Here is a 16,847-nt window from a genome sequence, read left to right as displayed (position 1 = left end):
GTACCTCAAGCTGCTGTATGTCTCTTCATCTGACTGTTAATCTGTATCCTTGCATATCCTTGGTAACAATTCAGAAATCTAGTAAATAAACTGGTTTCCTGAGTTCTCTGAGCCACGCTAGCAAACTAATCGAACCCAAGGAGGGGTTGATGGGAACCTCTGATTGATAGCCTGTTGGTCAGAAGCAGAGGTGACCGCTGGCGCTTGCGAAGGGCATCTGAAGGGGCGGGGGAGGGCGGGGGGGCAGTCCTGTAGGACTGAGCCCTTAACCTGTGGGACCTGATGTTATCTCCGGGTGGATAGTGTCAGAACCGGCTTGAACTGCAGGACACTCAGCTAGTGTCTGAGCACTGACTGGTTGTGTAGGGGAAGCCTCCAGCCCCACCCCCCCACCCCCACCCCCACCCCCACCCCCACCCACACACACACTGGAAATTGGGAGTAGAAACCTTTCACTGACCATATTACAAAGCCTTAAATTTGCTTTTTAAAAAAATACTAGTTTTCTGCTGCTTTGCTAATTTAAGCTACATACATCTATAAACTTTTTTAGCTTTTTAAATAAAATTTTCTAAGTAGGCAAAAATAAAATAGCATGATGAACTCCAGAGGCCCATCAGTCATTCAACAAACACACTCGGCCAATCCTGTTCCCTCATAATTCTCCCACAGGCTCGGCGTCACTGCGTCATCCATAAATACTTCAGTCTGTATCTATTGGGTTGGCCAAAAAGTTCATTTGGGTTTCCCCATACCATCTTACAGAAAAACTGAAGAAACTTTTTGGCCAACCAATACAAAAGATAAGGATTTTCAAAAACATAAGCATAAGGCCATTACTGCCACTAAATAAAATTAATAACAATGCCTTAAATTTCATCTATTATCCAGTCCCTAGTCAACTTACCCCTAATTATTATTTTTTTAGATCTTTCTCTAGTTGGTTTGGTCAGTGATTGTGAGCTCCTCAAAGGGTGACGGAGCACCGTGTTCACTTCTGCAGATCCCAGCACTCAGGAGGGTAACTTGTAGCCAGAAAATGCTTAAAAACCTTTCGACACGGGTTCACACTCATCAGCTGCTAATCTCTCAACAATAAAAACCAGGAAGTCCTTCTGCTTACATGGATTGGGAGTGAACAGATGCGAATGTACACACTTTGATGAGGCTACCATTTCCCTTTATCAAGGCCAGGGGGCCTGGAGCTGGGATCTCAGAGAGGGAAGTAACTGACACTTGAGAAAAAGAAAGACCCTAACTCACGAATTCTAAGATGCACTTTTTTCTTCACAGTCTGACATGCAATTGGGGTGCAGCTCGTGACACCTTCTGATGCCGTGGCCAGGTCTGGGCCGGGACGCACCGTCATGGCCAGCACTACCTCAAACACAAAACACGCCAGCAGCAGAGTCTGTGGGATGCATGTTGGTGCCTTGGAAGAAAATCCCAGAAGCAACACTCAAGCACTAGTAATCCCAGACAGCAAATCAAGTGGGACAGAAGTGGACGGTGAACTGGGGAGCTGGGCAAAATTCCCAGAAGAGTCAAAAGGTGGCCAACTCTATCAAATGCCAAGCGATGGTGAGAGCCCAGAACCCAGGGCTCGTAGGAAATGCTGCATCCACCAAAGAGGTTGGTGGCACAGGGGAAGGAAGACTTTGTCTCAGGAAAACAGGCACTAATATCTCTGAGGCAAAAAGCAGACACTCGAAAATTTAAGGAACACGCTACCCGATGTATTTCACGTATATTTTCCTTTTTATCTGTGCACAAGAGGGATAAATGGAAAAATCGATGTCTAATTAAGTCTAAAAGAGCGCTTTAAATAAGTAGAAAGTAAAAACATTGATAAGAAACCACTGCGTCACAGTTCAACAGTGTTTTTTCTTTCCTAGTGGTACATAAAATGATGGTTTCACAAATAATGGCATTTTAGGTTTGACGAAAAAGGGTATATTCCAGACACAGGGGGACGTCAGTGATCATCCAAAGTGAGACAGGAAGAAAAACAGGCGTATCACTTACTGCACAGAGGAACTGGGGCGGGGGTGGGGGGGAGGGCGGAGGGAAAGGAGGAAGGGGACAAGCCTCCAAGGTCACAGAGCAAGGGTCTCGGTCAGTGGGGAAGCCCTTGAGGCAGGAAGGACCAGGGCGATGACTTGAAGGCTGCCACGCCAGGCCAGCCGGTTCCGCATCCAGGACAGTCACACACAGCCCCCCCCCCCCCCGAGAGTCAGTGTTAATTTGCGGGCGTCGCTGAAACACAGGCCTTTACTGTGCATCAGGTTCCAAGCTCCCGCAGGGTGACTCGTGGGAAGGCTGCCCCGCTTCTGGAGCAGGACCCTTTCAGGAAGAGATGTGCTCCCTTTCTGGGCCGGCCCCTGAAGCGGAGACGAAGAAACCTCGAAGGGCTCCCGAGTCTGAGGCCTTTAAAAGGACCTCTTCTCTGCAGCCACATCCACGTTCTCGTTTCTGATCCAGAAACACGCTGGACGCACGGCACACACCACACCCCAATAAGGCATCTGATGGCCCTCACAAACGCCGGCGGCTACTATGAAAAGCAGCTGGATGTTCGCCCTTGAGGAACAGGAGGACCTGCGATTTCCCGCCGTCCCACTCCCTCAAGGGGCTGTGGGCAACGAAGTCACACGTCCATTTTATTTCCCACAAACATCACAAATTGCAGTGCTTCACCACGACCCCGTTGCCGAGAACAACCTCTCCAGAGCCCAGGGACTGGGCAGGCCCCTGACCTCCGGTTTCCTGCAGATGAGAAACCCACAAGTCCCATCACCACAGCAACTCGCCGAGACGCCATCCTAGTGGGGACCAGCGGGACTTCTCATTAAATGGTGTTGTGTGTGGAAAGCACCCTGCACACGAGCCATGTGATTGCACGGCGTGCCTGACGGTGAACAGGGTACGGAGGCTCGCCCAGTCCAGCCCGGCCCTGCAGAGGTCAGCTCAGAAATCACACCACGCGACCGTTCCACAAGCACACTCCACAAAGCGAAGCAGCAAGTTAACCTGCGGCACCTAAAGCAGTCCTGGGCCCCAGGTGGGGGCGGGTGGCCTGGGGGTGTGCGTCCCGCGTTATTAACCAGGATGAGAACGCTCCTCGCCCAGGACTCCGTGCGGGGCAAGAATGTAAGACCCCACGTTGCCACGGGATGGAGGAAACTCCGCCACTGGGAGACCAGAGGCGATAGACTCCCGGAAAGAAAAGTGGCTCATTTATTTAGCAAAGGAAACCAAGGAACACAGAGAGCACCCAACAGGCTGGACGCCCCGAAGCCGGGGGCTGCACCCGGGGAGAGTGAGCCAGGGACTCACCTGCTCTGGGTCTCGGCTGCAACCTGCTCAAGCCACCCCTCCCCACGGCGCCCATGGGCCCTGCACTCACTGTACCCTTCCCCTCCCCTGCTCCTGACCCCTCCCGCCGCCCCCACTCAGCCCCTTCTCACACTACGTCACTTACTACCTACGGTGCTTAGTCCAGCTGCGCCCAGGGTAAAGCTCCCCAGGGGCCGAGATTGTGTCTCCGTTCTATTCACTGCTGCACCCCAAACACCAAGCAGTGCCTGGCACATAGTAGGTGCTCGATAATACTCATTGAAAGAACACGTGAAAGGGACCCCAGCCTGTTTGCATGTCTGCTCCTGCCAGGGGGCAGTTGAGGACTTCAGGACAGGCAGAGACCTGAGGACAAGAACACGTGAGACCTTCCACAGAGCACAGGGTTAAAACGGAGACAGGACCCTCCCATGAGAGGATGACTGTGGGCGCATCTGCTCCAGAACGCCTTCCAGGAATGTCCCGCCACCATCAGCAGGACACGGGCACTGCCGGCGCACGGAAGGGGCACGGGAAGCCTGGGAAGCCAGAGCGAGCCCCCCCCCCACCGGTGGCCGCCCAGACCACCCTGGGGGTGCCACCCACTAGCTCTGCAACCTTGGGAAAGTGACTGAACCTTTCTGTGCTTCAGCCTTCATCAGTAAAGTGGGAGGAATAGAAGGACCGTGATGTGGAGTCGATGAATTAGTATCTGTAAAGTATTAGGACCACGCCTGGCACATAGTGGAGGCTAATAGTGTGTTTATTAAGTGGAAACCCTTTCCAAGGGGTCCACCCCAGACCACACAGAGAGGCAGTCTGGCTCCAGGAAGACAGCAGAAAACAAAAAGAAATCGCACTTAACACTGACTACGGCAGTGCTTCTTAAGTGAGGGCGACCCTGCCCGCTGGGGATACCCGGCAACGCCTGCAGACGATGTCGGTGGCTGCCACTGAGGCAGGTGGTACCCCTAGCATCCGGTGGAAGCTACTAAATGGCCACGGCGCACGGGGCAGCACCTCCGGCCCCCAAAACAAACATTACCCGGCGCAAAGTGTCAGCCGTGTGGAGGTTGAGAGGCCCTGAGCTAGAGTGACCGCTGCCCCCCCAACACCCTCGTCCCTGCCAAAACGCTGGTCATGATTTGGGCTCTGGGAATTCAGCGACTCTATCCCCAGCCGTCCAGGCCATTCCTCCTCCCAAGGAGTCAGCAGGCAGGACCAGGTGGCCAGCAGGAGGGGCCTGGGGGGCCGGGGCGGGCAGCCCAAGGGCAGGCTGAGCCACGGGTGACCAGGCAGCCCCCGTAAGAGCCGTAGCAAGGGCCACAGGACTCCCAAAGCCGAGGAAGGCTATGTAAATGGAAGGCCAGGAGTGAGATTCAATGTGACCATGTTTGGTTTTTTCAAATCCAGCCACGATGAATCACTGCCGTCTTCGTCCCAGCACGCTAAGAAATCCAATCCGTGCACAATGACACATGCTTCCCGGGCCTACGATACCGGTCATGACTAAATGCAGAAATGCCAAGTGCCTCAGCCTGCCCCGCGGGAGGCAGATAGATGCGAGCAGGGGCCCAGACCCGCCCGCCTCGGGCAAGGGATGCAGGGGGGGCGGTGCCCCCCAGGGGAGGACTCGTTGGCTCCTCGAGCCTATGAGGGAGGCTCTCCCGACTGGACAGATAAACAGGAACCTCCACACTGGGGGTTCACCCTTAAGCTCAAGCACGTGGCCAAAGGTCAGAGCGTCCTCACAGCAGTTAGAAAGCAGGATCAAGTTCTACTGCGAGGGCAGGAGTGTCCACGGGAGGCTTGCACCAGTGCACTCAGCGCAACGCTCCACGGAGAAGGGCTCCTCGCCAGGCCCGGCCTGCACCAGATGCCACCTGGGAGGTCTGCCTGTGGAAGCGCCAGGAGGTCCTCCCGAAGAAACCGCACCGTAGGGCAGTGCGGAGGCAAGGGCCCAAGACCACAGCACTGGAACGAGGGTCCCCGGCGGCAACACAGAGGCAAAGGTGGCCTCGAGGGGGAGGCCACCTTTCGGGTCACGCCAGTGAGACCAGGCCAACACCTGCTTGGATTCGAGCAGCATCTCTACAGAAGCCGCGCTCAGCGTGTCTAAGCACCACTGTGGCACGGGCACGGAGGCCAGGTCCAGGAGGCCCTGCAGTGGGGACGGAGACCATGGAGCGGGGGTCCCAAGGGAAGACGAACAGGGCAGCTGGGGGCGGGGGGTCCCCAGAGAGTGGTGTTTATTTAACATCCGTACGGAAGGCTCTCACTGTGGCATGTGTACGGCGTGCCTGTGGGTGTGTTTCCACCTGGACATCCGCCCGGCTTGTCTGTCTCAGCATCACCCACACAAGCAGAGCTTCCAGGAGAGGGTCCACAAGGAGGAAAGTGGGAGAACCGAAAGGGGGCGTGGGCTCGGCCAGGTCTGGCTGTTGTCTCACCCCACGATTTCTGCTGGGCCAGCGAGGAGACTTCACAGATTTCTCCCAGGAACACCCTGCCTCTTCCGGGATCTCGGCCAGAACCTGGGCAGTCAGCTCCTGTGCGCTCCGGGTCTCTGCCCCAGGCAGCCTCACCACGCCCCTCCTTCCACTAAGCCAGCAGCCGCTGGATCTGCTGGAAGTTAGGCAGCGGGGCACTGCCCGCTTTGAAACTCACACCTTCCCGAAGTGCCTTCTCTCTCCCCAAAGATCTCAGAAACACGAATGGCAGGAACGAGAAATTATACACATGAAACTACATGTGTATGTATGTATCTCCCCGCTCACCATCCCATTGTTTTTCTGGCCTTCTCTCAAATACCTCTTCCTCTGATCCAAACAGGGGACCCACCACTCGCCAGAAGTTAGGGTGGGGAGAGTCACAGGGGGCCTGAAGCCTCCCCACACCACTAACAGCCCCCTGGGTGCCCCGGACTCCACCCCGAGGTCTGCCGCAGCCCAGGCAAGCTGGCCCCCTCGGTGCTGGGGGCAGGAGGCGGCAGGCTGTTCCTCACTCTCACCAGAGGGCTGGGGGTGAGCCCATCACTTGTGCACCGTCAGTCACAGCCGGCTTCCACCATGTGTGAGCCCCGGAGACAGCATGGCATCACTCCAGAAGAGCGAAACTTTTATTTTCTTTAAAGAAAAGTTTCTCACAGAGGGACGTTTGTCAGCTTCTCTGGCTCTGCGGTGGTTTTCCCCCAATACTGCACTCCCGACCTCAACTTCAAACTCTCCTTTCAACTGGAATTTTTTTAACTGACTCTAGATGGCCGGGTGCAGCCTGGGTCCCCCTTCCCAACCGCCACCCCCAGCAGACACATTCACAGATCTGCTGATGCCCACGAAAGCGCATGGGTGACGAGAGCCACCTCCTCTCCCACCAGAAGGGGCAAGGCTGCGGGCAGAGGGCGACTGGGTGCCCAGAGCCTGGAGGGAGTGGGCGGCAGGCCGGCCTCCCGACCGCGGGAGCCCCACTCAGGGACGTGACCAGCAACACCCACGGTTCACACGGCCACCAAACGACGGTGTGTCCTGCACCCACTTTCCCGCTGGCTGTCCGCTGACGGGAACCCCGCTCTGACACCACAGCTGGGGACAAGAGAGCCGGCAAGACGTCCGGGTCACTTCCCAAAAAGGCAGTCCTTGATGTGAGTCGGGGTCACGCTGCCAGCCCAAATGAACCAACCAGATCGATCTGGGAGGAATGGATGAGGGATTTAAAAAAAACTCCAGAGATCAAGAAGAAGACAGTTAAGCGTCACAGTTCACTCCATCTTCAAGCAGATATTCAGGCTTTCTTCCTTCCCCCCAGCCCTCCAAACAGCATCTATTCTGCGCCTACTGTTTGCCAGCGCCTCCTAGTGGCAGCTGGTCTTTGGCTACCAGAACTATCCCCACTATAAAGATGAGGAAACTGAGGCTCAGAGAGGTTCGGTAAATTAGTAAAGGTCACTCAGCAGGAAGGAGCAGAAAGCTAGTCGTAATGTCGATAAATGTGTCCACACCATTCCCCGTAAGTGTCCACCGCCCAGCTCAAAAAACACCCGTGCTTCCCTGTGGTCAGCAGAAGTAAGAACCAACAAGTCAGCTTGGCATCCGAGGCCCTCTATGATTTAGTCCCAAACTCCTCCAACTGTATCCTCCACGCGTACCCGCTCCAGCCAAGCGAGGCCCTCCACCGCCCCAAGAAGAGGCCCAGCCCGCTCTCCCAGAAGGCCTCCTCCAGGTCTTACCCAAAGGCCTCCAGCATCCACTCATCGAGGAAGGGCAGGGGAGTAACCGGGCCCTGGCCGTGCCCCTCGGGAATGCTCTCCCTGCCTCCCAAGGGCGTGCGGTGGGAGCACAGACAAGGGGTCCTGGCGTCACACACTCTCTCTCGGGAGACACCATGCTTCCCATACTGGAAAACCCTTCCCTCTCCAACCTGAAGAGCCACACTTCACCCAGAGGCAGGTTTATTTCCACAGAAATCTCTTCCTCTCTCTGCAGCTCCATCCACTGCCAACATACCAAGGCCCAGGGGAGACTGAACATGATTAAAATTTTAAAGCATTTAAGGATGCTCAAAGGAAAGGCATCCTTGAAGTGCAAATCATCAATTTAGGGGGAAAGAGTGAAATACGGGGGAGGGAAGGCTCTCTGCCAATGTAAATAAAATATAATTCCAAACAATATTATGCATAAAATGATTGACCGCACACCCCGAACTTCAGCGCTGAGTCCCGAGCAGGGCAGCGCCTGCCCCTGTTGAGTTTATGAAATCTGCAGCGTGAGGTGAGTGGGCTAAGTTTCGCCAAACGGAGAATAAATAACCATCCTGAGGGGAGTAATCTAACAGGCAGGGTAATGTAACAGTGGCAACGCCGGGCCAGGTGCTCAAGCAGCAGAAACTCCAGTCAGGCTCCCATCAGACAATCCCCCAAAGCCTAATACCGAAGCCTGGTGCCCTGTGAAAAGACTCAGGGCGGAGAGAAACTGGCTAAATATGGAATTAGACCCTTGACTCGAACGGCATGAAACGAGAGAAGAAATGTAAGTCCACTTACACCTAAAAAACGACAGCTAGTATTCAAATTCTGCCTTCACACGCATGCTACCGTATCTTTTTTATGTCCATACTTTACAAGCTAGAAAATCTATATATTTCCTTTTATCACGAGGACGAACTAAATTTGAAGAGACTTTCTGGTCTCTGAATCCATGGAAACAACTCAGGAGGAAGAAAGACTAGGCGGCTTTATACTCTAGATTAGGAAATTCAGGACAGCAGATTCTACTGACCCCCCTCCGGAGACAGCCTCAGGGCGGTTACTTTAATACCAGGGGCAACACTACATTAACGAAGCTCCTCCAGTTTCAAAAGCTATTGCATGTACACACCTCTTCCCCAGCTGACAAATCACCAATCCACGTGTAATTGTTCATTTCGCACACTTTTTTCCACGAGGTCTCTGTACCTTCCTACTGCCACCAGGCCACAAGGAGTTCTTGGATTTTTTTTTTTTTTTTTTAACTAAGGATCAAATGGAAGACCCCTCAAGAACCATCCACCAGCTGAAGCCCACCAGGGAGAAGCCAACCTCTCCAGATGCTAATGCCACCCTGTTGCTGTTTCCGGATGCTAATGCCACCCTGTTGCTGTTTCCAATCACATGTGCTAATGAAAGCAGCAGACCAAGGAAAGGCAACACTAAGCATGGCTTATGTATTCGGTTTTCTTTCACATGAAAGGCAGGAAGCTCTGCCAGGTCTCACCAGCACACCAGGCTACGTGGACCTGCGAAGGCACAGTTTACTGGGAAGCAAAGCTTTTGAAATAATTCCAGTTTAACACGGCCACGGTTTTCAAAGGGCTGCACTGCTTCCGCTGGGCGCACTGCTCTTTACCATTCAAGGATGAACGGAGACTTCGTGCATGTGAACAACAGTTCCCTGGATTAAAATAGGGAAAAAAACAGGGCTAACAGCACATGTCAGCTCAGAAATAAGCTAGGCCAATTCTGCACACGGAAAGACTTTTCATTTCTGCCCCTCTAGATAAAGCAAGCCTACGAAATTTACCATGAATCTAACACCTTCAGCTAAGCATGAATGAAAGGAGGAAGGAAGGAAGGAAACCTCTGAAGCAGCTGAACCTCAGCCTTGACGTTTATGGTCCGACTTTAGGGCTAAAGTCTCTTCATCCAGTTACTCTGGCTTGCTCGTTCCAGGACACCATTCCCTGGTTCCTGCCCAACCCACGGTCCACCTCCATTAACTCAGAATTTCCTGGGTTTGCGGTGACACCAAATGTCACAGCAGAGGGGTTACACCGTGTGGAGGCCGCTTTCAAAGCCTGGTTGCCACCAAACCCCACGAACACCGCTGGCGGCAAGTGCACAGCCCAAAGCCCCGCTCTCCCAGCGGGATCGCAGGGCCCCGGCGCCCTGGGCGCTCCATTTCCTCCCGAGGGCGCCCGGCCGTCCAGAGCGGCTCACGCGGTCCCCACGGCCCACCCCCTCGGCCCCTGGAGCCCGCCGGGACACACACAGCAGAGGGACCACCCCGCGGAACGGGGGCGTAGGGCTGGAACAGGCGGGCGCCGGGGGCCGCGCGGGAGGGCCGGCCGAGTCGGGCGCGGGAGCCGGGAGGGGACGGTCTCGGGGTGTGGGTGGGTGGCCAGCCTCGTCCGGGGCGCAGGGGCGCGGGGGCCCTCCGCCTGCATCACCGGGGAGGTCCGTTCCGTCGAGCGCGGGGCTGGCGGCGCCCCCGTCCCCAGAGGTACCGAGCCGAGACCCAGAACTGCCCCCTCCCCGCGAGGCGGCGACAAGGGGGAGGGGGCATTGCGGCGGCTGGTATCAAAGGGCTGAAAAGAAACTTGGACTCCTGTCTCCCCAGGTACGTGACACGTCGCAAAGGCGGCCGCCTCTCGCCCTCCCCCCCCACCCGCTTTTGTGCTTCCCAACATCCCCACCCCCAAAGGTCCCACCGCAGGGGACCGGGCTCCCGGCAGCCGGACGAAACTCAACTCAAATTACGTGGAGCGGAGAGCTGGGGCGGGGGGCGACAAGAGGCGTCGGCGGCCCCAGTCACGGGGGCTGCGCCGGGTCTCCCTCTCCCGAACCAGGCGAGCGCAGAGGGGCCGGGGGCGCCCCCAGCCTCGGGGACACGGCCGAGAGACCCGGGGCGGGTGGCCGGAGCGGAGGTCCGGGCGGAGAAGGGCAGGAGGGACCAGGAACCCCCCTCGGTGCCCCGCGGCGCGGCCGGGGCGCGTGGGCGCCGGGGGTTCCGGGGCCGGGCCGCGGGCGGGCGCCCCACTCACCTTCCTGCCGGCGCCGCCGCCCGCGCCCGCGGCCAGCGCGGAGCCGCCCCCCGAGTACATGTAGTAGGCGATGCCCAGCACCCACAGGAAGGCGAAGCACAGGAGCATCCGCGAGCGCCGCCGCATCCTCCCGACTCGGCCGCCGGCCGCGGCCGCTGCTCGCGAGTCTGCCTGGGGCCGCGGCGGGCGCGGGCCGGGGAGGAGCGGAGGAAGGGGAAGGGCGCGGCGGCTCCTCCTCCGGCGCGGCTGGCGGCGAGGGCGGTGCGCGCCCGGCGCCCGAGCTCCGCCCCGGCCGGGAGCGCCGCGCCGCGCCCGAGCAGGAAGCGGCGGCCGCGGAGGCAGCGAGGGGGTCAGGGAGCAAAGGGCGACCAATCGGCGGCGGCTGCGGGGGCCCGGCGCGGGCGGAGGAGGGGATTACCGCGTCTCCACCGCGGCGGCGCGCCGGCCCCACGGGGAGGGCCTCCGCCGGCCGCCGCCCCGCCACCCCCGTGAGTGACAGGTGGCCGCCGGGCGCCCGCGGGGCGCGCGCACATGTGCGCACACACACGGGCGCCCGCACCAGGGACCCCGGTCGCTGCTGCCGCGCGCTGCCGGGCCGGGAGCGCCACTTCCGCGGTCCTCGGTCTTTGGGACCACCCCAGCCCCCTGGCAGGCTCGCTCTTATTGGCCCACCGACCTGAGTTTTTTGGTGCAAATCCCCCTCCGGGACCCGACTTGGCTGCCGCTCGCTGCAGTTTTCTTACTAATCTTGCAGCAAAACATCCCTGGTGGGGATGGATCCCCAGGTGTCCATTTTATTTATTTATTTAGGCAGAGGTGGCGGCCTGGAGGTAGAAACCGAGAGGTGATTTTTCAGGGGAGCATGTTTCCAGGGATGTACGGAGTGCTGAATAGCAGGGTTTTCTTTTTTGTTTTTAAGTAAACACGAAATGAGGAAGAAGGAAGGTAATATATATTTTTAAATTGTTTTCTTTGTGACTGGTTGCTGTATTAAAAGAAGAAAGAAGAGGCAGCACACGAAACAGCTTTAAAGATGCAAGAAGACAGACCTGTCTTGTAACAGAATCTGTGTAACCTTGACGATGCCCTTGTAACAGCAAAGTTTCCAGTGTTCCTAGGGAAGAAAGAAATGTTACTTAGCGCTTGATATTTTAAAAGGGATTCCGGAAGCTGACCAGTCCAGGGGACAGAAGCAGCTGCCTGCATCTGAATCTCTACTCACATCCTCAATAAAACACAAGCACAAACAAACAAGCCTTCCGCTCTACTAGGAGAGCAAATGCCACGAGCTGAACTTCAAATTACTTCTTCAGTAGAAGAAAGAAAATACCTCAAATTCCAACAGAGCTCCCTCCACTGTTGCCAAGGACTTAAGTGAAACCCAGGCTTAAATCCTTCTATGAAGAGAAAGTCCAACACCAAGGACTAAATACTGAACACAGGTTGGATACTTGAGTGGAAAAGAGAAGAGGTTTGAAAGAGAATGGGACAGGAGGTGGCAGCCTTGAAGAAGCCTTGCTTCTGGGAAAAGTCAGATAAATAGAGAAAGGGCAATGCCCTTCGGAGGTCTTGTGGTGAAGGAAAAGTGAGAATTATAGATCCGCAGAAATAAAAGACAACCAATCCCTCCCTCAGTGTGGTTATCTACTAAAAAGTGCACTTCAGTATACAGTGAGAAGAGGACATTCTTGAACTATGAACCCCGTGTCAAAATGTCTAGTAGCACTAAAACATCAAAATAGCTGCATATAAATCTACTGCAAAAAGAAAAAAAATACATTTCTTATGATGAGAAGATGAATCATAACATTTCACCTGATGAAAATCCCCCCATCAATAAAACGACAAAGCAGAGGAAAATTGTAAGACCTTATGTCAAACTCTCAAGCTGAACAAAGTATCATATATTTGGATACACCCCCCCACACACATACACACACACACAGATAGAATCAGAAATTCAAAACATGAGAATATATTAGGCAAAAATTAGGAAAAAATACAGCAGGAGTTGATAAGATTCAGGATAGAAATGGAAAATAAAGACAAAACTATCCCAGAAACAAAGAAGAATTACAAGACGCCCAAGGGAGAATATATCAAATACAGATATGTAAAAGGACACTGAAGAATGGCAAGAAAATATTCAAGAAGTTGAAAATAAAATAAAGAAAGGAGTAAAAAGCTTTCAGAGATAGGTGGTTGAAATGAAAGCCAGGAAAGAAGAACCAAAATACATGTCACTGGAGTCTCTAAAGTAGAAACACCAAACAGTGAAGCAAAATTAATATTAACACCGTCATCCCAGATGTAACATACAGCATGATGACGATAGTTACCACTGCTGTATGGTACTTTTGAAGGTTGTTAACAGAGTGCGCCCTAAGAGTTCTCATTACCGGGAAAAGAATATTTTTTCTTTCTTTCCTTTTTTTGTATCTAAATGAGATGATGAATATTAACTAAACATTGTGATATTCATTTCACAATATATGTTAGTCAAGTCATTATGCTGTGCACAGTGCTATATGTCAATCATATCTCAATAAAACTAGGGGGGAAACTATAATCCCAGAAAATAAGCCAGAAATAAGAGAAAATTTAAATTATATATTGAAAGTACCTTCCATGTACCTTGGAAAACTGAGTGGAATAATCAACTCCAAAACATGTTTTAGTAAAACTATTAGATTTTAAAGGCAAAAAGAGCAAATTACTTATAAAAATATTGAGGCTGGCAACATACAGAGCAACGCAACAGTGGAGCAGTATTTACAAGACACTAAGGAAAGAAAGTACCAGCCAAGGATTTTTGTGTCCAGCCTTTAAGGATCAAAGCTATAGACAAACAGATGAGGACTGAGTACAGAAATTTAGAGAGCATCCTATGCCTTTCCTGGGGAATGAGCTTCCCCCAAACAAGAGCTAACTGAGGAAACCGCCAAGTGACGGATGGGAAGACTAGTAGATACACATACTTTCTAATCAAATAGAACAGGTGCAACTGAAAAAAACTGAAGGAGAAGGGAGAGCGAAAAGGGGAAACATAATCATGTAACTGACCGTTAAATAGGTCATAGTTACTAATCAAATGACACCATGTAAAATGGACAGGCCAGATGTTAAAGTGTTAAGAAAAAAGAAAAGAATTAATGTAAAAATATAAAAACTTAACCACTAAAGCAAAACATAAATATTGGAAACCCTGTTCCAAAACCCTAAAAGAAAAAAAAATATTAAATAGCAAAGAATACACACCAAGTGGTGAAAGAAACACAATAAGTATACCATAATACATGCAGTAATTATAACAGAAAATAACAGGACAGAGTGGAGACCAAACCATACCAGTATATGAATTTACAAATGCACTTAATTTGCCTGTTAAAAGATTTTCAAATTTGGTCATAAAGGAAAAGCCAACTCTAAAAGAGCAGAAGCTGTGATCCTGGTATCAAACAAAGTAGGACAGGCTAAAGAGCATCCGAGGTGAAGAAGGACGATTTATGGCCAAAGCTTCAACTCCATTGTGCATGGCAGTGGGTCTGAAGCACTGTAGTTTGTAAATCTGAAGTCAGAAGAAAGGCTGGAAGTGACTTGGGGAAGCGTAAGGACAAAGAAACTGCAAGAATAAAGTAGACCTCATGACAGCCACTAAAATCCATGAGGGCAAACTGGAACCTACCTCCAACATCGATAATGCAAAAAACAAAACAAAACAAACGCCACAATGAGATATCTCCAGTAGCATGGCTATTCTTTTTAAAAAAGCGAAAATGAAAACGAAAAACCAGAATATAGCAAATATTGAAAAGGATGTGGTCCTCGGTTTTCCGCCCAAGCCCACAGGAGCCTGTTCACGTTGATTGACCAGAATCCGGGAATTTAACACTCCGAGCCCATCCGGATGGCCCCGACCCCCAGCTTTCTGTCCTTTGAAAACACGAAGAATAATGTCCCTGCATCAATTTTTGCTAGAGCCAATCACCTGTCATGCCTGGAACAGGGATCGTACCCATTGCCCTTAGCCCCAATAACCATGAAATCCACATCTATGAGAAGAACGGGAGGCAGTGGGTGAAAACTCATGAACTCAAGGAGCACAACAGACACATCACAGGTATCGACTGGGCTCCCAAGAGTGACTGCGTCGTCACTTGCGGGGTTGACCGCAATGCCTACGTCTGGGGTCAGGAGGATGGTGTCTGGAAGCCGACCCTGGTGATTCTGAGAATTAACTGTGCGGCCACTTTTGTCAAGTGGTCCCCCCTAGAGAACAAATTTGCTGTGGGCAGCGGAGCACGACTCATTTCTGTTTGTTACTCTGAGTCCGAAAATGACCGGTGGGTAAGCAAGCACATTAAAAAACCCATTCGCTCCACGGTCCTCAGCTTGGATTGGATCCCAACAACGTCTTGCTGGCAGCAGGATCCTGTGATTTCAAATGCAGAGTGTTTTCTGCCTACATTCAAGAAGTGGATGAGAAGCCAGCCAGTATGCCCTGGGGCAGCAAGATGCCTTTTGGTCATCTGATGTCAGAGTTTGGTGGCAGTGGCCCTGGCGGCTGGGTGCGCAAGGTCAGCTTCTCCGCCAGCGGGAGCCGCCTGGCCTGGGTCAGCCACGACGGCCCCGTGTCCGTTGCCGATGCCTCAAAAAGCATGCAGATCTCAACTCTGAAGACAGAGTTCCTGCCCCTCCTGAGTGTGTCCTTCATCTCGGAGGACAGCGTCCTGGCTGCTGGCCATGACTGCTGCCCCATGCTCTTTAGCTGCGCCGACTGCGGCTGCTTGACCTTTGTCTCCAAGCTAGACATCCCGAAACAGAGCATCCAGTGCAACGTGTCAGCCACGGAGCGCTTCTGCAACATGGACAAGCGGGCCACGACCGAGGACCGCAACCCGGCCCTGGAGATGCTGCGCCAGGACAGTATCACTCAAGTGTCTATTTATGAGGCAGACAGGCAAGATTGTCGCAAATTTTGCACTACTGGCATCGATGGAGCCATGACCTTTTGGGATTTCAAGACCTTAGATTCTTCTATCCAGGGCGAGCCTCCCAGATCCAGCATGAGGACGGACAGGCTGCGCCGGGCAGCTCCGCCATTCGCGTCATGGGGAGGAGAGCCAGCCGCCAGGAAACATTGAAGATACATATGGCGCAAACCTTGTTCTGTGTTTTGTTTGAGAATAATTGGTGAAAGTATCGGTTTTTTAAAAGCAGCAGTGATTTGGGTTTTATTTTTTGTTTTGCTATTTCATTCCATTCTTGACCAAAGCTTCTCTTTAAGTAGTTTATTATGGAAAAGTGTCACACTAACTTAAAGGAAGGGGTGGGGGAAGTATGTAAATTGTCTGCTAAAAAATTAAATGAAAATACTGAATGTGAAAAAAAAAAGAGGAAAAGGATGTGGAGCAATTGGAACCCTTGTGTGTTGCTGATGGGAAGGCAAAATGGTACAGCTGCTATGGAAAACACTTTGGCTGTCCCTTAAAAACTTAAACCTAGAATTACCGTATGATTCGGCAATGCCACTTCTGGGTACATACCTAAAAGAAGTGAGAGCAAGGACTTGAACATGTGCTCCCATGTTCATGGCACCGTTATTCACAAGAGCCAAAACATGCAAGCAGCCTGGTGTCCATCAACAAATGAATGGATCAGTGAAATGTGACATACAATGGAATATTATTCAGCTTTAAAAAGAAAGGAAATTTAAAAAACAAACATGGTTCTGATGCACCTAGGGGCAGGACAGGAATACAGACGCAGACGTAGAGAATGGACTTGAGGACAAGGGGAGGGGGAAGGGCAAGCTGGGACGAAGTGAGAGAGTGGCATGGACGTATATACACTACCAAATGTAAAATAGATAGCTAGTGGGAAGCAGCCGCATAGCACAGGGAGATCAGCTTGGTGTTTTGTGACCACCTAGAGGGGTGGGATAGGGAGGGTGAGGGAGACATAAGAGGGAGGGGATATGAGGATATATGTATACATATAGCTGATTCACTTTGTTATACAGCAGAAACTAATACAACATTGTAAAGCAATTATACTCCAATAAAGATGTTAAAAAAAAAAGTAATGCATGCCTTTAGAAGAGCTCAATGGCCACACACCCCTTTAGAAGACAAGTTGCCTTTGTTTAAAATGCTCTGATTTTTTATTAACAGCTTCATTGAGATATAATTGATTCATTTTAAGTGTAACGTTCAGTG

The 16,847-nt window shown here is 52.4% G+C and overlaps 1 protein-coding gene and 1 pseudogene across 2 annotated transcripts in view; one reads left to right on the top strand and one right to left on the bottom strand.

Annotated features, from left to right (window-relative positions):
• Nucleotides 1-10,832, bottom strand: part of GALNT2 (polypeptide N-acetylgalactosaminyltransferase 2) — a 178,592-nt gene extending 167,760 nt beyond the window's left edge. The window contains exon 1 of one of the 2 annotated variants that reach the window (XM_027094053.1): nt 10,630-10,832. In XM_027094053.1, the coding sequence (XP_026949854.1) occupies nt 10,630-10,755 (126 nt within the window). In that variant the 5' untranslated portion in view covers nt 10,756-10,832. The remainder of the gene's footprint in view (nt 1-10,629) is intronic. The other variant, XM_027094054.1, reaches the window with a different exon arrangement.
• A 37-nt stretch (nt 10,833-10,869) lies between these two features.
• Nucleotides 10,870-16,013, top strand: LOC113613384 (actin-related protein 2/3 complex subunit 1A pseudogene; annotated as a pseudogene).
• The last annotated feature ends 834 nt before the right edge of the window (nt 16,014-16,847 follow it).

Source organism: Aethalodelphis obliquidens, unplaced genomic scaffold (genome assembly GCF_003676395.1).
Source record: "Aethalodelphis obliquidens isolate GAN/ISIS:26980383/991018 unplaced genomic scaffold, ASM367639v1 scaffold87, whole genome shotgun sequence".
In the NCBI taxonomy this organism is placed as follows: domain Eukaryota; kingdom Metazoa; phylum Chordata; class Mammalia; order Artiodactyla; family Delphinidae; genus Aethalodelphis; species Aethalodelphis obliquidens.
This window is presented reverse-complemented; position numbering and strand designations above follow the sequence as displayed.